At 54.3% G+C, this 24,085-nt stretch overlaps 1 protein-coding gene across 1 annotated transcript; it reads left to right on the forward strand.

Moving 5' to 3' along the window:
* Positions 1–599: 599 nt before the first annotated feature.
* Sema7a (semaphorin 7A (John Milton Hagen blood group)) lies at positions 600–23,368 on the forward strand. The gene is made up of 14 exons (XM_032909522.1): positions 600–864; positions 13,984–14,126; positions 14,615–14,656; positions 14,976–15,068; positions 15,275–15,362; positions 15,510–15,620; positions 16,214–16,353; positions 16,907–17,091; positions 17,847–17,955; positions 18,044–18,242; positions 20,741–20,868; positions 21,050–21,210; positions 21,353–21,414; positions 21,729–23,368. Exons 1-14 carry the CDS (start codon positions 687–689, stop codon positions 22,088–22,090), a joined length of 2,001 nt encoding a protein of 666 aa, XP_032765413.1. The 5' UTR covers positions 600–686; the 3' UTR covers positions 22,091–23,368.
* The last annotated feature ends 717 nt before the right edge of the window (positions 23,369–24,085 follow it).

The following is a 24,085-nucleotide window of genomic DNA, read 5'->3' on the forward strand; positions in this document are numbered from 1 at the left end:
CTGAGCATACACCAGCTGGCTGGGGGGAGGCAGCCCAGAAGGCTGCTGGCTGGGGAAGGGAGGAGAAAGGAGAGGGAGAGGAGGAAGCCAGGCCAAGATGAAAAATTCCCAGTGTTCTCTCAGGCAGAGCAATAAGTGGGGCGTTGTGGGCACCCCACACATCATAGACCTCTTCTCTCTTTCCTCCACAGAGGAAAACACCTTGCTCTGGCTGATAGGATCAGCAGAGAGCTGAGTCCCACTCCGGCAAGCCCATTCTCTGAGAATGGTTCTCTGACTACAAACCACTTAGCTGGCAGCAAGGGGGTTGTCCGGTGTTAGACTCATCCATGCGCTGAGAGATCCTTACGGATCTCCTAGGCCTTTCTTTCCACTGGGGCAAGGGAAGTGGAACTGAAGCCCAGAGGAGGAATGGGATCTGTGCTTCATGACAAATCACAAGTCTGTCTTCTTTGCAGCTGGGTTCTCCCGGTGGAGTTGCCTGCGTGCGGGTAGCGAAGGTTCTTCTGGCAGGTCACCGCACAAGCTAGGGGGCCCACGGGCAAAGCTAGAAAAGGCTGCGAGGGGCGGGGGGAGGGGCGGGGTGGGGTCAGGCGCTTGACTCCGCCTCCTGGCGCTAGGTTCTGCCTGCGGCCGGGCGCTGGCTCAGTCTCGGCTGCTTGCCGCTGTCGCTCCGGGGCTGCGGGATGACGCCTCCTCCTCCCGGACGTGCCGCCCCCAGCGCACCGCGCGCCCGCGTCCTCAGCCTGCCGGCTCGGTTCGGGCTCCCGCTGCGGCTGCGGCTGCTGCTGGTGTTCTGGGTGGCCGCCGCCTCCGCCCAAGGCCACTCAAGGAGCGGACCCCGTATCTCCGCCGTCTGGAAAGGTAGGCGGCGCCGCGCGGCCGGCGGGGCGCGGGATCGGACGCTGTGCGGGGCGGGTGCAGAGTGTGCGGCACCCGGAGAGAGTGCGTGTGCGCAGCTCTGCGGGTCTCAGGCTGGCCCCGAAGGGAGCGTGTGGGTCCGGGTGAGTGTATGTGAGTGTACGTACTGTCACGCCGGAGCGGGCTGGAGCGCTGCAGCGTGCGAGCTAGTGGCTGGGGCCCGGGCCCAGCTAAGTGGCGCTCCAAGTCCAACGGCAGCTCTGAGCCGGAGCCGCAGCGCCCGAGCGCGGGGGGAGGCTGCGGGCCCCTGCCTCGCTGAGGCTCTTTGGCTCTCCGCCACGGGGTCTACTATACAGGACCCTTCTTTCGCCTGGCCAGCTTTCTCACCCCGATCTCCTCCTTGGAAGCTGCGGGCTCTGCTGGCACGCGGGGCTCAAGCTCGGCTGGTGAAGGGGGCGCGGACCCATTGCCGCCGCCGCTGCGCTCGGGCTGCGGGAACAAAGACCCCGCCGCCTGCCCCCGCCCCCGCCCCGGCCCGGAGCGCGGGCCAGGCAAGGGGGTGGGTATCCTGCGGCGACCCGGGACAAGGTGCGGTGCAGGGGCTCGGAGCACCTGGGCGCTGTCTCTGTAATGCTAGGACCGGCCGCTCCCCCCTTGCCCACACGTGGCAGTTGTCACCAGAAATCGGCACTAGCATGGGGGGGGGGACAGTGCCCATTGGGTGGGGCGAGGCCATTGGGACCCCCAAGCGGCGTATTTGGGGAGGAGTGTGCAGCCAGCCTTAGGACTGTAGTGAATATGAGAACCTGAGGGACTGTAGTCTTTCTCTCGGGCATCTCAGTTTAGACCTACGGATCGTGGGACAGAAGGCTGGCTAGGTTGGGGTTGGAGGCTTTCTGCCGCTAGGGACTGAACTCCCCTCCCTGCATTGCACACAAATGCCTCCCCACCCCCAGGCAAACTCAGCTCTGTACCCAAATTTGGCATCTCTGCAGCCCCTCCCCTAGTGGTGATGGGGGACTCACACCGGGGGCTGGGGTACTGGTCCTGTCTGTCCCTACTGTCCCTTTGATGCCTTGGCAGTTTGCAGGGATTGCGGAAGTCTGAGCATTATCTGGGGCAGGTATTCTTAGCAGAGGGGGGGAACCCACATAAAATGAGTGGCCCGAACTGCCGCAGCAGCTGAGAGAATGTGACTTGCCCAAGGTCACTGGGCAGTGCGGGCACTCACTGTGCAGGAGAGGGCTCTGATCTGACCCCAGATCTGTCCTGGGCCAGGGTTAGGGAGAGGAGAAGGATTTAGATGATTCTTCAGCTATAAACGAGGTACTCTGGTCTCCAACTCTGCCAGAGCCATACCTGGTGGAATAGGTACATCGTATCTGGACCTCAGGACCTCCCATTCACGATGGACACCTGCATGCTCCAAAGTCGCACCCACTTCAGCCTCTCTTCCTCTGTCCCTGCCAGCGTTTTAACTTGTCTTCCTCCCCCTGTCTTGGACAGCACAGAGCATGAGTACGCCAGAGGAGACAAATGGTTATGTCTGCGTGTTCAGGAATCTCCCTCTGTATCAAACTCCTTTCATTTGATTGTGCTTGTCCCCTCAAATCCTTCCGTGACCTCCCGCCACATGCTTAATGCACACCCACTTGTTAGCACTTAATGCATGCCTCTCCATCCCTGGCACTTAGTCCTTCCTTACCCTGAGACTATTTAAAGCTGCTTTCAGCCCTCTTACCCACTTTTCAAGCTCCCAGCCCATCCCTACACGCTGCTTCCCTTGCCTGCACTTCACTGTGTGACCACACTGGTAATGCACTATTGAACCCCTCTGGCTGGGATCCACCAGACACTCACCAATCTTGTCCAAGGACAGTCTGCAGTCTCCTTCACAAGTGCCAGGTGCCCCACTGGCCAGACAGGCCCTGCCATTGACCTGCCCCCAAACCCCCAGGGCCACCAGCTGGTGATGGTGTGCCCGGCTGACAGCTGCCTCCTGTCTCCTATGGGGTAACACATGGCAGTCGGCTAGTAGGGAGTTTGGATAGGGCCAACCCAGGGCACAGAGGGAGAGAGAGAGAGAGAGAGAGAGAGAGAGAGAGAGAGAGAGAGAGAGAGAGACCCTCCCAAGCTTCGTAATAAGCCTAGGGCCCTGTCTACCTGTGGATGTGACGTAGCAACCTTCAGGGATGACCAGACTATGGATGGTGGCAACCCTACATACATTTCCCTATAAGACATAGATTTAGAGTTTAGTTTTGTGTCATGACAGGATAGGGACCAGGACAGGTTTAGAAATGTCTTTATTTTCTTGGCTTGGTTCCCATCCTCACTCCAAGTCTTAGGGAAAGATTAAGGGAGGGGCTTTGAGAGGGTCCCAGACTGCAACTCTGCCTTCGCAACCAGGTGAATGCAAGCCTGGTGCAGAACAACTTGGACCAGAGAGAAGGGTGTTCCAACACAGACTGCTGGGTATCACCCCGAGTCCTGCACCCGTCTTTGACTCCCAGAGGTTGCCAGAGCAGGAAGAGTTTTGGAGGTAGTCCCCATGGGGCATCACTAACTTGTGAGTCAGTCAACAATGTAAATGTGACTCTGATCTTCCTTCAAGCAAGGGCGGGAAACAGTGGATGGTAGGTGAGGGCATAGTGTGGCAAGAAGTTGGTATACTTGTTATGCTCTGTGCTTCTTCCCAAGAGTTGGAATAGGAGAAGCCCATGGAGGTCCTGAGCCCCAAGTCACAGTGATCCAGCCTATCCACAGAAGGGAAACAGTCCAGTCTCCAGTCTCCAGTCTCTCACTGCCCAGCTGGTTCTTCCCCCTCTGGCCCAATTAAACAACAGGATGTTATTGTTGACTTAGGAGCTTCTGGGTAGCCATTAAGGTGCCACTCCCAAGAGTAGGGGGGTTGTTGTCACCTCCTCCAGGAGATGAGGTCACAGCTGGGGCTCCCCAAGCATCAGCATTTCCAGTGGAAATCCCTGCCCCCTTGGGGGACTTAGATGAATTCATCACCTTCAAGGCGAACCCCCCCCCCACAGAACTGAGGGGGGCAATCCCCACGAGGAAAGGGGGTTTCCTAAGCTACAAGAGATGCTTGGTGAGGTCCCCAGAAGCTCCCAGCCAAGTTCTGTGATGGCTCCGTGCTGAACATTGAAGATTCTGAGAGTAGGTACTGGGGGTAGAGCTGCAGGTCTAAGTCCACACAGATCCAAGTTGACTCAGGCACCTCAGGTAGGAATAGGTGGGGAGTCAGTCAGGAGCCTGGCTCTGGCCTATTTGTTCTGGCTTCATTTACTCTGTGACTCTGGTGGTGAGTCTTGGCCTTCTTCTGAGCCTCAGTTTCCTCAGCTCAGATGAGAGAGAAAGAGAGAGAGACAGACAGACAGACAGACAGACTCATTCACTGCTGGGCCACAATTCCTCCAGATTCCTTTTTCCTTAGATGAGGAGGGCAAAGCTGAGGCTGGGGTGGCCAGTTTAGATGTTGGTGTTAAGTGGCCGAAACCCAGGCAGTCAGGGGAAATCCTTGAGTCTTGTTCCTTCTTCTCTTTCCTAGTATAGGCTGAAAGTCAAGGGTGGGTCGCAGGGAATGGCCTGTTGGCGTACGACCTCAAGGGTGGACACACATTTATCAGGCGCTTTCTGAGTTCAGCTTTGTACTGGTGCTAGATTGGACTCAAGGGTCCAGCAGAGAAACTAAATGAGTTAGTGTCCTTGTAGTTAGGAAGCCTGGGCAGATAAACCTGTACGTACACTGACAGGACCGGCAACAGAGAGCAGTCATGGGGCTGACTGGCCGTGGAAGTCTGCCTGGCTAGCCAATGAGGAAGGACAAAGGAAGCACCTGTCTGACAGGGTTGAGACAGCTTTGGCCAGGGATCCAGCAAGGTGCTCCCTTCTCTCCCACCATGTGGCCCCAGCTGGCCTGGAACTTGCTATGTAGTCTAGTGTGACCTTGAACTCACATAAATCTACCTGTCTCTGTCTCCCTAGTGCTGGGATTAAAGGCCTGTGCATCACCATACCTGACTTCAGCAAGTTTCTTGGAGATGATATCTGAGCCGGGCCTCTTGTCACTGCATGGGCAGCCTTCTAGAGAAAGATAGTGGCAGGCAAGGCTGTCCTAGGTCCCTGAGGGAAGTTGTAGTGGGATTCAGGACCACTAGGACCTTCCGATCAATTCCTGACTAGGGGAAGGATTCTTCACGTAGGAGGCCTGCCATGCCCTTTCTCTGCACGTAAGGCAGAAGAAACCCCCTTGTATCTAAACCCCGTATTGCAGATAGGGCAAGTACTATTCATCTGACCAACTTCCCCTTCCAGGTCCTCTTTGAGAGTAGATAATTTTCTAGGTGGAATATGATGTTTTCTGTGCTTCGGAGAAGTAAACTGTTCACTTTGAGGAGCACTAGGCCAGGTAGTCTGTGAAGCTCAGCCTGCAGGGGGCAGTCGTGAGAACAGTGACCCTAGAGTTGCCTGCTAAAGTTGCAGCCTGGCCTCCACCTTCTTCTACACCCTCGTTGGACCCCAGTTCAGGCTGATTGTGTCTTAAGAGACTCACCACACTTCCCTGCCTCTTACTAGAAGCTCTGAACCAAAAGGCTTCTGCTTCTTAGGTTCCTTTTTTTGGCCACCCCAGAAGCCCTGCTCCTCTTAAGGGACAGGAGAGACAGGCTCTTGATCTGCCCTGGCTGTGAAATGTGGACTGGCTGCCCGGTGTGTGAGCATCTGACTGTCAGTGAGCCAGGCAGACCAGAGGAAAAGGAGAGAGTAAAGGACTACAGAGTCCAGAAGCTTCTACCTTCCTTAGCCAGCCCAGGTCCCAAGTTACTGCCCTACCACACGAGAAGGGTCTCCAAGCCTACATCTAGCCCTCTTCACTCTGGCCTCACTGTCCCATATGAAGATCACACTCTGACCTCCTCAACATCCCTCCATCCCTCTGGGACGCTCTGTTGAATATTCTACTTAGAACACACAGCCACACAGAGCACTGCTTCCTCGGAGCCTGATGGTTACCCTCTGGATGGGGATGTCCTTCCCAGCACCCGCTGCTCCCCGGGGCATCCTCCTTGCACCCTACCTACCTTCGTCCTCAATTCCCTCCTCCTGCCTGTCGATTCTTTCTCAGTTCCATTGAGGAACCTTCTGACATGACCTCAGCTTACCCAGCCTGAAGGCATAGAGCTCATGGTGTGGGAAAAGAAGTGTCAGAGAGAAGCTGGGCCAAACACACAAGCTCTGAATGGGGAAACTAAGCCCCAGAGATGGCAAAACTCAAGGTCACTGGCAAAATAGGCAAAACTAGTGTCAGGGCTGTGTTTTCTGCCCTGAGCTTACTGGTGGCCCAGCTCTCTGCCCCTTTCCAGTGTCCTGTCTACTGTCATGCTTTAATGAGTCTAGGGCTTCTAAAACCTGTTACCTCCTTGGTCTGTTTAACTGAGCCCAGAGACGTTCTAGCCACACCCACCAAGGCCCTCCGATGTGGACCTGCTCCGTATAACTCATGTCTGGCCTTTGCTGAGCAGAGCCTGGGTCTCGGGGCAGGCAGGTTGCTCTATGTCATGGCTCAGGCTAATCTGGGTTTAACCACAGCAGCAGCCTGGGGATTAGGTTGATCCTTCGGGGCCTCCTGTACCCCTGCTTCTAATCAAGACCCGGGCTTTGGGCCAGCATCCTGGGGACCCCATTGTAGAGGGCAGCTAGCCCTTGACCCCTGCCTGCACCTTCATTCAGCTCCTGGGAGAGGGAAAGCAGGAGAAGCCTTGTGCTTGCCCCAAGGGAGCTGTTAGTGATGGAAAAGTGTCCCCTGGGGAGTCAAGGAGTGCCCAGCCAAGACTGACAGAAGGTCAGTGTGGGTCATACAGTCAGGGGAAGGAGAAGGAAAGAACAAGGGCTGGGGACACAAGGTAAAGCTGTGGCTGTGCCTCAGCATACCGAGTAAGGTCACCATGAGAAGCACAGTGCCCCATAGGTGGCCCGGGAACCTCTTCTAAAATGTCTGCTCTTCTGAAGAGTGGTAGGAGGCTACCCCCTCCTCATGGCTGGACCTTCCCATCTTGTCCAGCCCTGGCAATGGATGATGGGTTCTCCTTCACAGCACCTCACATTCACCACCAGACCCAGTGTGATCTGAGAGAAGAGAACGTGTCAGATAGTGGACGGAACACAATCAGAGAGTGCAGGGCAGAGTAGTGAGGGCTGGAGCAGCCTGGAACACCTCCTGGAGCCAGGGGGTTTGGGCTTGATGTTCAAGGACAAGTGAAATTCACATGAGGCTGAGAAAGGACGGGGCAGTGAGCACAGGCCCTGTGTGCACACGGAAATTAGGCATGCTCAGAGACAGGCGAGCCCTGACTGCCCTGCTTTGGGTGGGGACTAGTCCCTGCTGGGATGGACAGCCCAGGAGCTGTGGTGGGGTCCTGAGCTTAGAGCCAGGGTGGAGATGAACGCCACAGTGAGTGCTGACGGTTGGGAGCCTGGGTGGGTATACAGTAGAAAAGGGCTGCTGTGCATACCCAGCCCGATAGCTTCCTAGTAAGGTTAGAAATCCCAGATTTATCTTCCCTATTTGTAATACTGGCTAGCATTTAGGGTGAAGGGGACATACTGCACCCCAGATTTCTGCCCCACCTGCAGGCATACTCATGCTCACTCAGACACACTTGTCACTGTGTCACAAGTAGGGGTCAGGCATTTGATGGCGAGTAGCCTTTGCTGGAGACTCTAGCTTCCCTCAGCTTCAGCCTCCTCAGCGCTATAGAATGGGCTGCTCTGGAGGTCCCCGAGAGTCCATCCCTGGAGTTCAATAGGATCATTCAGGTTCCAGAGTCAGTCGGTCAGTTCAGGCTCTGCTCATAGCCCAGCTGTGTGATTCTGGATAAATAGCTTAGCTTCTCTGTGCCTCGCACACCTTCTCCGTGAAACAGCTAATAAGAGACCAGACATCATATGAGCTTAGTGATTTGCTGAGTTAATAGCTCTAAAAACCACTTGGGATAGCACCGGGCAGATCCCTGTGAGGGCTAGCCTCATCATTACCATCCTCTTCCCTCCCTCCACTTCCCTCCCTCCTCCCCCTCCCCTCCTCCTCCTGCAGCAGCTCTTGTGTCTCCTGGAATGCAGTTCTGCAGATTCTGGCACCCCAGACCCTGCCTTAACGCTATGCTGGCTGCCCGCCCTCACACTGTGTCCCCTGCTGGTCCAGGCCAAAGCCGAGGCCAGGAACCTTCTGTTTCACCAGTCTTCCACCTGTCTCCCTCCCTACTGGGCTGAGGTAGGCATCCTCAGCCTTCTTGCCACCCTGGCCCTGGCTCTGAGCCCAAGAGCAGACTGTACTTTTCGCCCGGTTACTGTTTTGAAGTGGCCATTAGCTGACCTTTAGGGCTTTGGGAACCTGCTTGACCAAAGAACAGCTAGGAGTTAGAGTGCGGCATTGGCTCTGGGCTCCACGCTCTCCCTGGGATTGAGCTCAGAACCTCCTCCCCACGACAGCTGGGCTCCGTCCGTGACCGCCTTCCCTTTCCACCTGAGTTCTTGCATCCTGCTCAATTCAGCTCTCCCAAAAATGTCTTTCTCATCAGAACTTTGTCCCAGCTTCTTTGTCTAGCAGCCCTAACCCTCTGGTCATGGTGATGCAAGTGGTCTCAGTCCTCAGGTGTTTTTGGAAGGGCCTTAGTTTTCCACTCTGTAAAATGGGGTTGCAGACATTTGTCTTGCCTTCTTTGCAGGGTGGTGGATTTTGTTGGGCTAGCCAGTGGAGGCAGATGAAGATGTTGCTTTTTCAGTCCCTCTCTGCTTTCAGAAAGCTGTCGCTAACGTCTTTAGCATGCACACTCATGTTTTCCCCAAACTACCCGTGAATTTAACCTTGACTGCTTTGTGTTTGTTCCTGGAATCATGGTGGGTCATAAAACCCAGGCCGTAACAAACCAGTAACCCGCATCTCCACCAGCCACAGAAGGGAAAACTGAACTCAGGAAGGCCCTGCCCCAGCTCACAAACAACAACCAGATGCCTGGATGCCAAAGAGAGTGGGTGGTTTCTTAGAGCCAGGGCTGAACCAACACCTGAGATACCTTCTCCTCCCACCCATGGCTGGCCTTGGTATTGAGTGTAGGCTTGCTGATAATGAGGATAGATGTCTCATTACTCTGTGAGGGATACTACCACATTCGGGCCTTGCCACCCGTGTTGGCACGGCACTTGTCTGGCAGCTGTTAGGACCCTGCCCTGCACAGGTGTTACCAGTACCCTCGTAGTAGCTGTAAGCCGCTCTTAGCACCAGGTCAGTACCATCTGGAAACGGCTATATCAGAGGCAGAGCCTAGGAAACATCTGTCCCTGAGTGTCTGCCTCCTCTGGGAGGGGTTCTCCTTGCCACCCTGTGTTCCATTACTCATGCCTTTTGGTTAGTTATTAAAGGCTCTTGGGAGATCAGGGCCCTGCCTGGGAGGTGGATGGGTGATTCCGGTGAATAAGGGCGGAGGGTGAAGGAGAGGGTAATGTGGAGAACTGGGCGTTTGGGCAGCTTTCTCATTACAGTCCCTCAAAGAAGTCCTGAGTGTGGGTGGCTTTGGAGGGATGCAGTGGCAAGACGGGTGAACAAGTGTTTGCCTTTGGGCCAATGCCGCAGCCTTGATGGCCCCTGAGTCTCCCAGCTTGGTGGCTGTTTGGATACCTCGATGTGTACTATGTAAGATTCCAAAGGGTGGAGAGACTGCAGGTTAGCTCCCAAGCGCCACGCAGCTCTTCATTTTTTTCCTCTGAGGGTGAGGGCGTGAGTGGGCCTGTAAATGCAAAATGGGACACAAGTGTGGGAGGAGGTCCCTGCTGGATATGGCTGGGTCCCCAGTCTGTGGTTGGCCAGGCGCTTGCTCCTTGGTGACTTAACTCAGGCATTTCCTCCTGGGATGCCCACATTCTTGCCATTCTCTGCCCACTTTCCAAGGGCTTTTGGAGGTTAGCATTCAAAGCTGGTGGGTTCAGTGGGTCAAGGACCAGCCCTTGTTGTTCCTATTGTAGGCAGTAACCCTAACTCTACCCTTCCCAGCCCGCCCTCCTCTTTTTCCAAGCATCCAGGCCATGGGGAATGACAGGAGCAGATGGCACAGCATCCAGAGTGAATGCGAGGAGGACAGATCCTTCATTAGGCAGGCCTCTTTGAGAAAACCCAAAGAAAGCGTCCCTACTTCCTGCAGTCACTCGACTGCTGGGATGGTGATGGGAGAACGGCTCCCAAAAGGAATCAAGCCTCCTATTTTTTGTTTTCCTTCTGCAATAGAATCAAGGCCCTGTGGGCACGCTGTCCAGAGTGCAGCGTCTCCATGGGGTCACTTCCTATAGTCTTCCTAACACTTACGTCCTACTAGAACTGGGTCTAGACCTTGTGAACCCTATACTGTGAGGAGGTGGGGGCTTGGGGACCATGGACCAGCTAGCTATGGGACTGCCTGGGGACTCTGCTCAGGAGCCATGATTGGCTCTGACACATGGAGTACGGGTGGCCATTCTTGTGCCTAGTCTGCCTCGAGGCCATGTCTCTCTGTGTGCCCCTAGCCCCCTCCCCTGCCTGAACCCCTGGTTATTCTGGGAGCTTTTAGCTACCACTTAGTCAGCCACTAATGCGTCAGGCCGGGGAGTGAGGTGGGGACACTGTGCCAGACGGTGCTCCTTTTAGACACACAGGATGGAAAGGAAGCAGGGGGAGCCAGGAGCCGGGAGGTGAGGGACTGCCAGATGATGGGAGACATTCCCACTCCTGGCCCTGCTCCTTGGTAGCAAGCAGTAGGCGAGACTGATGGTCAATATGTCCTTGGGCTATCAGGGCCTCCCTTGCCCCATCACTAAGGCCTAACCTTCTGGATTCTTCTTTCATTAATTCTCTGTCAGGTAGAAGTCCTCTGCTACCTCACACTCAGCTATGTTCATGCTGTTCCCTCTGCTCGCATATCCCTTCCCCATTTCTGCCCAGTCTAGCTTTTATCTGCTTTCTCATATCTTTGGATTAACAAGACAGCAACAGCAAGTGTTTAGGGGAGTAAACACAGTCTGGACCTTTGAAAGGTAGACTGCAGTTTGCTCTGCCACTGTTTAGGCAGGGCCTTGAATCAATCCCTTCCTCTGGCCCAACTTTCTCTGTGGTGATCCTGGCCAAAAGGGCTTGCTGCTGCCTTCACTTCCAGGCAGCCCTCCTGCCCAGAGCCCCCAGCACCACCCCTCCACCCCACTCCTGCTGACCTGAACAAAGCTTTCTTTCATGTATTCATAGAGCCGCTGCTCTGACACTTCCTGGGCACAATCAGGCCCTTTGAGGGCCTCGGGCAGTGCCGGGAGCCTCGGCTGGGGCCGGGGTGGAGAATGGGCCAAGGTCTTGTCCTGGGGCTGAGCTGGTGCCATCTCCTTCCTCCCCCTCCCCCTAGGTCATAACACATCACCAGGCACAGATCCGGGAGGGGCAGAAACCTGAGGGTCATGGGAGGGTTGGTCCTAAGCTTCTGTTTGTTCTGCAAAATGGGGCCAGCAGTCCGTGCCTTCCCTCACTCTGACCTTGCCTAGGCTTGAGGGGAAGAGACCTACAGATCAACAGAATGCTGCTGCCCTGGCTGTATCTCTTACCCTTACTCAGCTGCTGCCACCCTCCCCTGCCCTTCAGTGCTTCTAAGGGCCTTCTGGGAGCATCCCTGGCTCCCTCCTAGGACTATCTGCTTAGCGGACTTCCTGTGGTGTGGTGTCTCTTATCTACACTTTTGAGGCGATCCAAGTATTCTCCTCAGGCTTAGTCCTCGATTCCTCCACACTCTTTCAGGACTGCTCTTTGACAGCCCTGCTACCTCCAGACAAAGGCTCCCTCTGGTACCATTTGGCCCTTGAGTTAACTTGTCCATTAGCCTTGCCTGTCCCTTCTTGCACATCCCTTCCCCATTCCTGACTGATCTAGCTTTTATCTGCCTCCCCATCTCTGAATCCACAAGACAGCCAAAAGAAAGTGTTTTGGGAAGTAAATACTTAGGCTAGGCCTTTTAAAGGTCAACTCCAGTTTGCCCAGTCCCCGTATAGGTAGGGCCTTTAATGCCTCCTTCAAAAAGCAGTGGGAATGGGGAACAGGAATGGGGAAGAGGTGGGCAAGACTTCTTTGGGGTCCAGGATGTTGACTTTGATGCATGTGCTTGGGCACTAAGGAGACCGGTGGAAGTGTCTAGCACAGCCTGTGAGTGCTTCTTTTTCTTGACTTTGTGCCTGTAGGTCTCGGTAGCCCAGCATCCCCAGGCGCAGATAAGGACCTTTCCTCCTGCCTTGTCTCCCAGTCTGGATGGTATGGAGGTGTGAGGGAAGTCGTGCTGCCTGGGACCTGGGCTATGAACTGCTCATGTTGCTGCTTAGGCTGTGAGTCAGGAAAACCAAGAGGCCTGTTCCTGCTGAGCCCAGCTTTAGAGATTTATCCCAGCAGGGAGAGAGCTAGAGGACAGCGCCCATGCTCTGCCAGCACTGAGCACCTCTACAGAAAGCAGAACAGAGCTGGGCTCTCAGCCCCTGCCCTGCACATCTTGGGCTGATCTAATGAGAGGCAGCTTTGGGGTCTAGGGTGTGAGAGGTAGGGCTCCTGGCCCTCTGTTCCCACCCTCAATGCTGGATCAGGCTGTTTGTGGTGTGCCCCAGGAGAGCCAGGTCAGTCAGAAGGCAGTGGACTCAGCACTTCAGTCTGTACCCAGCTAGGCTCACATCCCCAGGAATGTTCTTGAGAACTGATACTGTCCGGATGAAACAATCTGCCCTGCTTGCTGATGTGACCTTGGGCCAGGCTTGTCCCCCAGAGGGCCTTGGTTTTCTCCTCGGCACAGTGAGCCAGGCCACAGCAGAGATGCAGAATCTGAACTCTTCCCGCTGTCTGTCTGGGATCACTTGGCTGTGCAGAAGTGTGTGCTCGGGAAAGGGGATAAGTCGCACGCACACTGTGTACTCCTGCCATTCCTTGCCTCTGATGGATGCACGATCATTAGGAATGGCTTAAGTGGCAGGAAGAAGGATTTGGGGCAGACCTTGAGGAACCGGCAGGTTTGTTTTTGCCTGGACTGGGTCATGTCCTGTTTGGATGTCCAAAGTTTGCTGCAGCTAAAAAAAACAAAACAAAAAACAAAACAAACAAACAAAAAAATATACCAGTGGTCAGACCAGGTTCCGGGGTGAGGCCCAGGCTAATCAGAGGTGAGGGAACAGTGGCTGTGGTTGATTGCTGAGGGCATAGCCATGAGCCATCCCATCCCTGTAATTTAGTCCTGCAACCAGGACAACCGCAACAATGTCACTAGAGATGAGACAGCTTCTCCCTGGAGGTGATGGCTGCAGACAGTTTCTTTTTTGGGCAAAACTGCCCTGGTCAGCCCTTCTGCTGAAAGGCTGTACTTTTTGAAGGTCCCCTGTCCCAGAGTTGCTGGGACAGAGAGCTGAGTTCCAGTAGGAGCTGGGCAGGTGAAATCAGGCTAGAAATTAGCTTTGAGGCCAGAAGCAGGGGTACTGATTTAGGGCCTGCTTTTCTGGGTTTGGGGGCTGTCTGTTCCTTGACCTGTTTTCCCAACTGTATCGTGGGAAGGAATAGATGTTGAGATTTGTACCGGTTCTGAAATGGTGCTCATTAGGGGCCGGGGTAAGCCAGGAGGGGTTGGAGACAACTTCTCAGTTGTGAATAAAATGGCAGCCCAGGGATCCGAACCCTAACCGGGGAGCTTCGAAGGCATGCTGTTTGCTTCTGGAGAGACTGAGGTGGAGGGAAATAGAGATTCCCTCCCAGTACAGAGCTAATGGTCTTCCCATACCTGCACAGCCCCTCAGGAGGATGTATGTTTGGGAAAGGGACTATTTTCCTAAGACCCCTATAGTGCCCCTCACTTTGAGATAACACACATTGTGGGGGAGGGACTGTGGCTTTGGGTGAGCACGGGTGATTGCTGTGAGTCCACCAGGGCATTCATTTCTTCTCAGGTTCACCTAAATCAGACCTTGTCTCCGAACCTTCAGTGCCCTGAGCTTGGAGCATTAATTAGCCAGCAGGGTCTAGTAAGCCTGTGGGAACTCCAGGGTCCTCTTGCTCAGGGTGTTTTTCTCCTTCATGCTGCACAGGGCAGGACCATGTGGACTTTGGCCAGCCTGAGCCACACACTGTGCTTTTCCATGAGCCGGGCAGCTTCTCTGTCTGGGTAGGTGGACGTGGCAAGGTCTACCTCTTCAACTTTCCCGAGGGCAAGAATGCCTCCGTGCGCACGGTGAGCTTGGGCCTCTGCCCTCCCCTTTCCTTCCTCTTCCTTGTCCTCTGGTCCTAGTGATGGCCCTTTCGGAGAAAGAAGGAGCTGGCACATCTTTCTGCGCATGCCCTTCTACCTCCATAACCTCACACACGGGTCCTGGGGAGGCTTCTACAGGTAGTCCCCATGGGAGTAGGGAGTCAAGCTATGGGGAGAAAAACTGGGAGCTAAAACACACAGCCAGGCAGTGCTGATGGGGGAATGCTAGGTTAGGGAGTTGATTCCAGAACCCATAACCTGCCTTTCCTGATTGCTTGGCTCTGCTCCTGGTATCAGACAAAGCTTATGTGACCTTGGGAAATGTGCTTACCCTCTCCAAGTCTCAATTACATCTACGGAAGATGTAAAAGATAATAGTCTCATCCAGAGCTTGCCCTGAGGCTGCGTGGGCAGCCTTTCAGGGCATCTCACCCCTGCAAGGGGGATTAATGCTTCTTCCCCTCCTCCAGGTGAACATTGGCTCCACAAAGGGGTCCTGTCAGGACAAACAGGTGAGTCAGGGGAGGGACCATGGAGAAGAGTGGGCTCCTTGGGGAAGAGGGAGAAGATCCTGAGGATCAAGGAAGGGAGGAAGCATGGCTTTTCCCTGTGAACTCTAGACTTATGGCCAGCCTTTGGGCCCTAGACAGAGGGGGAGACATAGGCTCCTGGCATAGGCCTTGTTCACTGAGGGATAAAGTCAGCTGTCCTGGGTGTCTGCTATCTATGCTCAGCCCTTTTAGATGTCTTCTTTCCTAAGACCTCGGGTCTTAGTGTCTTCTAGGCCTGCCAGGGACTCCCACCCACCTAATTGTCTCCTTCCCTACACAGGACTGCGAGAATTACATCACTCTTCTTGAGAGGCGGGGTAATGGACTGCTGGTCTGTGGCACCAATGCCCGGAAACCCAGCTGCTGGAATTTGGTGAGAACCCTTCCCATGTGTCTGAGCAGACCCCATTTCCTGGGTGGGTGTCAGCCCCTCATGACCAGACAGAGGTGAGAGATTCTGAAACCGGCACTATCCTAAGCAGAATCTCTGGGAGAATAGTCTCCTGGCTGGGAAACTGACCCTCAAAGGGTGCAGTGGCCAGTGGTCATGTGGCCATCTGCACCTCTGATCTCCTCCAGGTGAATGACAGTGTGGTGATGTCACTTGGTGAGATGAAAGGCTATGCCCCCTTCAGCCCGGATGAGAACTCCCTGGTTCTGTTTGAAGGTAGAACAGCATTGGGCAGGGGCCCCGGGAGGGTGCTGCTGTACCAGGCTCTGGGTAGGAGGGTCAGCCCCTTGTTCAGGGCCTGAGCCTGGGGGAAGGACTTATAGAAGATGTTGCTCTTACCCACATGTCCTCTTACCATCCCAGGGGATGAAGTGTACTCTACAATCCGGAAGCAGGAATACAATGGCAAGATCCCTCGCTTTCGCCGCATTCGGGGAGAGAGTGAACTGTACACAAGTGATACTGTCATGCAGAGTGAGTCAGATCCCGATTGGGTTGAGGGTGGACCAAGGGGTGTGAATGCCCAGGGTGGCAGAGAGTCTCCTGGTGTGCCCCAGAGGACTTCCTAAGAGGCAGTGTTCCAAATCTGAACAGTCAGCACCGAGGATTCTCAGTGCTGAGAGAGGAAGAATTGTGGAGAAAAAGGTGTGGAGGCCAGATGGGTCTGAATAACTATGGGAGCAAACACAAAGAAGTTGAGGCCTAGCATGAGACCCAGAGAGCCAAAGTTCGTCTTTCTCATGAACCCATGTGGGGCAGTGGCCCCATCTTCCTCATTAAGGCTCTGTTGATTAGGCAGAAGTGACACAGGCACCCCAGGGACTTTCCTACAGTCCCCAGGCATGAAGTCATTGCTCCTGGGCCCATGACATCTTTGTAGAGGAGGACATAATAGGTGTGGGGTATTACTTTAGAGTCGAGGGCCCCATGGGGCCTCAAGTGCTGTTCCCAAATATATATGAACATGAAGTCAGGACAGTTCGTGTTCATATATATTTGGGAGAGGTATGCAAGGTTGAGTGGTCACCACACAGGTTTCTAGCCTCATATTTTATCCTCCCTGGCAGATCCACAGTTCATCAAGGCCACCATTGTGCACCAGGACCAAGCCTATGATGATAAGATCTACTACTTCTTCCGAGAAGACAACCCTGACAAGAACCCCGAGGCTCCTCTCAATGTGTCCCGAGTGGCCCAGTTATGCAGGGTGAGCCAAGTTTGTGAGGGGTAGCTGGGTCAATGAGAGTGTGTCTGTATATATACAATAGGAGTGTGTGTGTGTGTGTGTGTGTGTGTGTGTGTGTGTGTGTGTGAGAGAGAGAGAGAGAGAGAGAGAGAGAGAGAGAGAGAGAGAGAGAGAGAGGAATGTGTGTGCACAGGCTATCATATGCCTGTGAGTAAATGTGGTTTAGCTTTGTATGCATATTGGATGAACAAACATGTATGTAAGTTTAACAAACACCTGTGTTGTGTTTGTGCGAATTCGCTGTATTTTGTGTTTGTGTACAAGTGTGCATAGGTGAAAGCAGCAGATGTGTGTGTGTCTGATCCTGTTTGCTATGGTGGACCCAGAATGTTCCTCTGCAGGGCCCCAATGTGGGCCCTGGGCATACCAAGCTGAAACCCACTTGAAGGCTTGCCTAGGTCTCCACCCGCCCTGCTCTGGGTACGTTGGTTGCTGGCAGGAGGCGCCCAGCAGCAGGTGCCTCTGGTGTGTCAAGCGATGCTGAGGGGATTCTTCTGTCTCCTCATCCTTCCAGGGGGACCAGGGTGGTGAGAGTTCATTGTCTGTCTCCAAGTGGAACACCTTCCTGAAAGCCATGCTGGTTTGCAGCGACGCAGCCACCAACAGGAACTTCAATCGACTGCAAGATGTCTTCCTACTCCCCGACCCCAGTGGCCAGTGGAGGGATACCAGGGTCTATGGCGTTTTCTCCAACCCCTGGTGAGGAGGAGTTAGAGGCAGTAGCGTCTAGGTGCAAGGCTTGCGTTGTTTCTGGTGTGTGTGGTCATGGTGGCCGGCAGTATGATGTGTACTGCTGTTATTTTTGCCTCTGTACACATGGTGTGTGGCCATGGGTCATGTGCACATTCCTGCCCGTGTGTTCTGCCATATGTGTGCCCAAAGCTGATACTAGGCCTGGGAAAGGCTGGGGTGTTGGGTGTGATCACAGCTGCTCAAACACCGCCTGATAATTCACACTCTTTAATCATTTTCATTGATTGAAAACAAAGCAGACAAGTGTTGGGGATGAAGAAAGACCCCGCTCTGGCTCTTAGGTGCATGGAGCCGCACATTGGGCAGGACCGGAAGGTCTGGGCTCCTGAGGCTTTAGCAGCCTGCAGCCTGTGACTGGAGGGGTCAGAGAATGACTCAGGCTGTGATGAAGTTCCTTTTTCTTTCTCAGTAGGGCAGAACAGGTGGCCTGTGAACTCAGTGATGCTGTAACAGAACCCAAGGTTGTGGTTTTAGATTGCAGTGGGGAGAACTTTGTAGTTGAGCTCCCCTCTTCCTTCCCTCCCTTTTTCAGTTCCTCCCGTTAAAGCCTTGTTTGATATGCTAGGCACTGGTGTCTGCTCCAGTAATAGTCCTAGCAGGCAGAGGGCTAGGGTTGTGCCCTGTCTGGCATAGGGCTGACCTGGGTCAGTGCAGGTGGGTGCATTGGGCACCTTACTGAGGTGGTTTGCATATCCCTGCAGGAACTACTCAGCTGTCTGTGTGTATTCGCTTGGTGACATTGACAGAGTCTTCCGTACCTCCTCACTCAAAGGCTACCACATGGGCCTTCCCAACCCTCGACCTGGCATGGTGAGCTGTTGACCAAGCACGGCCCAGACCCCAGTCCTTCCTGGTCTCACCTCCAAGTCACCTGACCGACTTCTATTCTCTTCCCCAGTGCCTCCCAAAAAAGCAGCCCATACCCACGGAAACCTTCCAGGTAGCCGACAGTCACCCGGAGGTGGCCCAGAGAGTGGAACCCATGGGGCCACTGAAGACACCATTGTTCCACTCTAAGTACCATTACCAGAAAGTGGTTGTCCACCGCATGCAAGCCAGCAATGGGGAGACCTTCCATGTACTTTACCTAACCACAGGTGATGGACTATCCCAGAATTCCCCTCCCCCACTTATTTTTTACTTTGTAAAAACCGGATTTGAACCGGGTGTAGTGGCACCCGCTCACTACTCAAGAGGCAGAGGCAGGCGGATCTCTTTTGTGAGTTTCACAGTCAGCTTGGTCTACAGAGTGAGTTCTAGACCAACCAAGGCTACATGGTGAGACAAAGCAAAACAAAAGACATGAAAGGCACAAAGGACCCTGTAGGTCACATTTGCTTGGGCTGTTAGGTGTAGATGGAGAATTGAGTGGACAGAGCTGTCAGGGGTTAATGTGTACAGCTGAGGAAGCTCAGGCGGAGAAGGAGGGCTTCCTAGAGGACATGAGGCAGGGGAGAGAAAAGAAATCATACTGCGTTGACAGAAGAGCGTGCACTAGAACTTGAGGTAGAAGTGCAGTGGATGAGCAAAGCCAGGCGCCACTTTGGTCCAGCTGTCTCACCCACTGGAGAAGGTGCAGACAAAGACATGGAAAGCCGGGGGCTTGAGCACTGGGCCTCCTGGGAGCCTCTGCCATTCGGAATAAGAACCGTGGGCCTTCCATTAGTCTTTAGGGTTATGCAGGTGAGAAGTAGAATTTGAAAAGTTGGTAGGACACAAAGAATTTGATGCCTCGTAAAGGAGTTTCAGATGGCAAAGCCTCCCAGAGGCCTGAGACCCTCTCTCCTCTCCTGGGGAGGGCCTTCCCTGGAGGAGGCTGAATGAATGCCCTGGAGATGCTCTAGAAAGCCTTGGTACACCCTGAGCTTAGTTTGTGTCTTACTTCCTCATTCAAAGTAGGGTGGTATCCTGCAAATCACTTGGGAGGCCATTGTGGGCCTGGCCAGAGACCCTCCGGGAAACCAGAAAGGACCCTATACCACTAGGACCATTCATCAGGGCCCAGGCTCCATCCCTCTATTGTTCAGACCCCCTCCAGTAGCTTCCTGTTGCTGCTCCACTTTGGGGCTTCCTTGGCCATGTTGGCCTGGTTTGAAGTGAGAGACCTGGGGTCATTGTTTGGATCCTGGAAATCTCAAAGAGAGGATTTTCCCACAGGTCTTTGAGGACGAGGGAAGGGAGGTCACACAGTGCAGGACAGGGAAGGCTGGCCAAGAGCACTGCTATTCCCTTCCTACATGTCTGGGCTACACACACACTCAGGGATTATGGAGGGAGTCTCTTATCTTCCCTGTGGCCCAAGGGAGAGACCAGTTTAGAGCCTGCAGCATTTAGAAATAATGGGGCCAGATAAAAATAAAGAATTCTCTAGGTTCTCAACAGAGAATGGAGGCTCTTGCGATGGGGAATGGGGTCTGTTGGCCTGTTTGTATCTACTCTATGTCTGTCTTAGATAAGGTCAGAGGCCGTGTTGGGGGTTTGTCAGGTCCAAGTAGTCTTTGGCCACATCTCAAAGCCTGTAGGTTGGAATACTGAGCCTGGAGGAACCATCTCAGGTAGGCATCATCTGACTGCTTTTTTGGGGCAGATGATGCCCTGGGAAATGGGGGTGGAAGGAGAGAAGGAAAAGGCTATTCTAGAAACTGGGACAGCAGTTGAGGTGGGATTAGGAGAACCAGGGTCAGGATACCCATTAGTCCCCAACAGGTGCCAATGGAGAGAGAGCTGCTCTAGCAGACAGTCTAGTTACGTGACCTTGGGAGCCCTCGTATGGAATCCAAGGTTCTTTTCAGATCTAAGAGTTTGCAGAAATTAAAATATCCCTAAAGACCAAGTGCAACGTGGAATCCTGGATTGACTCCGGGAACAAAAGAAGGACTCAGTGGAAAAACCCAAGAAACCCAAATGAAGTCTGTAGCTGAGTGAATAGGAACACACTGGCGTCAACTGCATAGTTGTGATGATTTATTCTGGTTATGTAAGATTTTCAGCTGGGGAAACTGGGAGCAGGCTAGACCGAGACTATACTGTCGCTGCAACTTTTGTGAAAACCTAAAATTAGTCCTAAAATAAACAAAGACAATATATCCCCCAGGTACCTAGGACACTTGTAAGAAAAGAGGTGGGGTTCGGACCAGTCTGGGTTCCAATTTGTTCCCTGTCTTGCACGGTCTGTGTGACCTTGAGCAAATTGCATAGCTTTTCCACACCTCCCTTATCTGCACAGTAAGGGAGATAACGCCTACCTCAGAGGGCAGGGGAGGAAAGGGGTAACCAAGGTCATGCAGGGCGATGATCCTAGCTTGCTTTTTAATTTTGCAGCCTCCAGAAAGCCTTTGGCATATTGGGGGCACTCATTGAGGGGATGGCTTTTGGAGATCAGCCTTGGAAACGTCCAGGCTGCCCTCGGGCTCTCTGTTCCTTCTCAGTCAGCTGTCCTCACCCCATCCTACCCCAGTCCTGTGACACTCGTCTGAGCCATGACTCCCAAACCCTCCCTGCCTGGTATTTTTTCCTGGCAGCCCAGCCTTGAAGAACACTGTTGACTGAGGTGGGCTTCTGTCTTTTGACTCTCTCCTCTGCTCACTACCCACAGACAGGGGCACCATTCACAAGGTGGTGGAATCAGGGGACCAGGAACACAGCTTTGTCTTCAACATCATGGAGATCCAGCCCTTTCACCGTGCAGCTGCCATCCAGGCCATATCACTGGATGCTGACCGGGTGAGCTATCCCACCCTACTCTGTAACCTTGGGACCACCCAGACAGCTGGCAGAGGAGAGGGCTACTGCGTTTGCAGTTTGTGTGCCCTTTCAAGGACCTCCGGGGTGGCAGAGTCCCTTCTTCAAGGGTTGAGAATTCAGTGGAGGGCTCTGGCCTGACTCCGTCTTGCTCTCTTTCCAGCGGAAGCTGTATGTGACCTCCCAGTGGGAAGTGAGCCAGGTTCCCCTGGACATGTGTGGGGTCTACAGTGGGGGCTGCCATGGCTGCCTCATGTCCCGAGACCCCTACTGTGGCTGGGACCAGGACCAGGACCGCTGCGTGTCTATCTACAGCTCCCAACGGTACATTGGATAACTCCCTTTGCCCAAGGGAAGGCCGACCTCAGGATGGGGTGCAGGAGGATCATCCTGGGGTCATATGAGGAGAGGTGGGGTGCTTCGTTGCATCCTCTCAGCTGCTGATGTTTGTGCCTCCTGATTCTAGGTCAGTGCTGCAGTCCATCAATCCAGCTGAGCCACACAGAGAGTGTCCCAACCCCAACCCAGGTATCTCATCCTCTATCCCTCACCTTGGCCCCAGGCTGATGAAGGAGCACAGCTCTGCCTCAGTTACCTTGATCTGCAGAAGGCATGAGCCTGACCCCTGGACCATGTCCCGCTGAGGGAACTCCCACGGTCTAGGGTGCTCATGAGAGAGGACTGGGGATATGGGAGAATACAAGAAAAAACAAAAGTCAGGATCCGCACCCCGTGTCCACCATGTCCCTTTAAGCCTTGCTTTAGAAGCCACATCTGCAGAACCCAGAGGCTCTCCAGTGTCCTTGACCCCACCTCATACCTGTTTCCTCCTACTCTCTCAGATGAGGCTCCATTGCAGAAGGTTTCCCTGGCCCGGAACTCTCGATACTACCTGACCTGCCCCATGGAGTCCCGCCACGCCACCTACTTATGGCGCCACGAGGAGAATGTGGAGCAGAGCTGTGAGCCAGGCCACCAAAGCCCCAGCTGCATTCTATTCATAGAGAACCTCACCGCCCGTCAGTACGGCCACTACCGCTGCGAGGCCCAAGAGGGTTCCTACCTCCGTGAGGCTCAACACTGGGAGCTGCTGCCGGAGGACAGAGCGCTGGCCGAACAGCTCTTGGGCCATGCCCGGGCCCTGGCCGCCTCCTTCTGGCTGGGGGTCCTGCCCACACTCGTACTAGGTCTGCTGGTTCACTAGGGCTTCTAGGAGCTGGGTGTACCCCAGGCTTCGGTAGCCCAGGAGTACTAGAAAAATGTCACACTCAGCCGGCCGGCCCGGGAGCTCCCTGCCCACAGATCTTCCAGGGGTACTGAGTAATCCAGTGGGGGACAAAGGGCCTGGAGAAGTCCAGCCGCAGGCGGCTGCTGGGGCCCAGGTGGGGTAGGGACAGTGAGGGACTTAAAACAGAAGGCACCGACTGTGAAGCTGGGCCATCAGCGACTCAAGACTTTATCTTCTCGGGAATATTTTTCGAAATCTCCTCACACTTGACTTCATGCAGTGATACACTTAGCCCATCGGCCTGGCAGTGGGCTTTGGGAAGGGGAGCTGGGACCCCATCTCTGGACCTTGGGGCTGAGTTCTTTGGGATCCTCTGTACCCAGCTACTCCCTTCCCTGCCCCACTGCTGGGTGGCCAGTGTCCCTGCAGACCCAGGCTGCTCCTCCGTACCTCCCTCCCAGCCTGGGTCCCACCGGACAGCGCCTTGCATGTTTATTGGAGGATGTTTGCTTTCCGGACAGAAGGATGGGAAAAGCTCTATTTTTATGTTAGGTTTATTTCATGTATAGCTATTCTGACTGCATCTGTATGAAAATACCAAAACTACATGCTGGGGTTGGGGTGGGGCGGGTAGAGGGAGGGTCTGGGAAGGGGGTTGGGGGCTGATCCCAGGCTGGGGCTCCCTGGGATAGGATCAGAGTCCAGGGACAGGCATGGGTTTAGAGAGAGTGGCATGAGCTGGCTCTGCCCTGGGAGCCCAGTCTGAGGGCATGAGCCTCCAGCGTGGGGTGGTTACGGGAGGGGTGGGTGAGGGAGACAGGGGAGAGCGAAGAAGAAAACTGAGCCCTAGGTAGATTTGCCGTGGTCATTTTGAAGGAGGAGCCGGGTCCACAGTGGGAGGTTCTAGGACTCTGCCCTTGGCATTGTGGGTTGGGGGGCAGGGGGTGTCTCCTCCCTTCCCTTCAGCCCCCTTCCCCAGGGGCTGTGCTTCCATGCTCCTAACCTCCCACCTTCAGCTCAGGACATGTCCTAACTTAGGCTAAACTGTGAAAATCCCCGTGGAGATGGCCCGGGCAGAGCTTTCCAAGTGGGCCTCCCTGCCCCCAGTCCATAGATTTCCGCAGAGAGCTGACCCTTCTCCAGCCATGTCTGGGGCAGGGCCTGGGGCCGGGGGCCTTCCAGCTTCCGTCCCTTATCTCTTCTCAATGCACTTTAATAATGTAACATATTACTAATAAACAAGCTATTTATTTACCTGTGTCTGTTCCCTGTCTTCTATGCCTGTGGTACTGAGTGGGTCTCCTGCTCATCACTCAGTGCCTCCTGCATGTGTGAACATCACTGTCCCAGCTTTCCCTGGTGATCCTGCTGCCAGGCGGGCTCAGAGGACCTCGGCTAGAGAGGGGCAGGGGTGGGGATTGTGAACTTGCAACCACAAGGCAAAACGTGAGACTGCAGCCCCTCCCCTCCCATACCTCCAACCTCTTACCTTTGGGAGGCACTTACCGGGCTTCCCTGTCTTCCAGGGTGGCCCATCTGAGGTGTGAAACTGACCAATGAGGAACACCATAGGATTTGGTGATAGAAGGGTGTGTGCAGGACAATGGTGCTGCTAGGATACGACCAGGGAATGGTTGCTTGCTCTTGGCCAGGGTGCTAGGAAAGGAAGGAGAGGATCCTGGGACAGAGGAGGCTGCATGCCATTCTGTCTCTATCTTGAGCATTCCCTGTTGGAGAAAGGGCTAAAGCAGAGGCAGGGGAGAAATGACGGAGTAAGGCTGCTCAGTGGATGGAGGTCAGGACTAAGGACAGTGGCAACAGGATGGCTGTGGGGTGATACCTGACAGCTCAGAGAAAGGATGTTTCCCCAGTGACCTTCTAGTTTTCTCTGCCCCATTAAAAATGTATTATTTAGGGGTTGGGGATTTAGCTCAGTGGTAGAGCACTTGCCTAGCAAGCGCAAGGCCTTGG

The sequence above is a fragment of the Rattus rattus genome, chromosome 8 (assembly GCF_011064425.1).
Source record: "Rattus rattus isolate New Zealand chromosome 8, Rrattus_CSIRO_v1, whole genome shotgun sequence".
In the NCBI taxonomy this organism is placed as follows: domain Eukaryota; kingdom Metazoa; phylum Chordata; class Mammalia; order Rodentia; family Muridae; genus Rattus; species Rattus rattus.

Coding starts and splice junctions, on each gene's coding strand:
- Sema7a (XM_032909522.1), top strand. CDS start 687: ATGACGCCTCCTCCTCCCGGACGTGCCGCCCCCAGCGCACCGCGCGCC. Junction 15,621..16,213: donor AAGTGATACTGTCATGCAGA/GTGAGTCAGATC, acceptor CCTCCCTGGCAG/ATCCACAGTTCATCAAGGCC. Junction 18,243..20,740: donor TGTACTTTACCTAACCACAG/GTGATGGACTAT, acceptor CACTACCCACAG/ACAGGGGCACCATTCACAAG.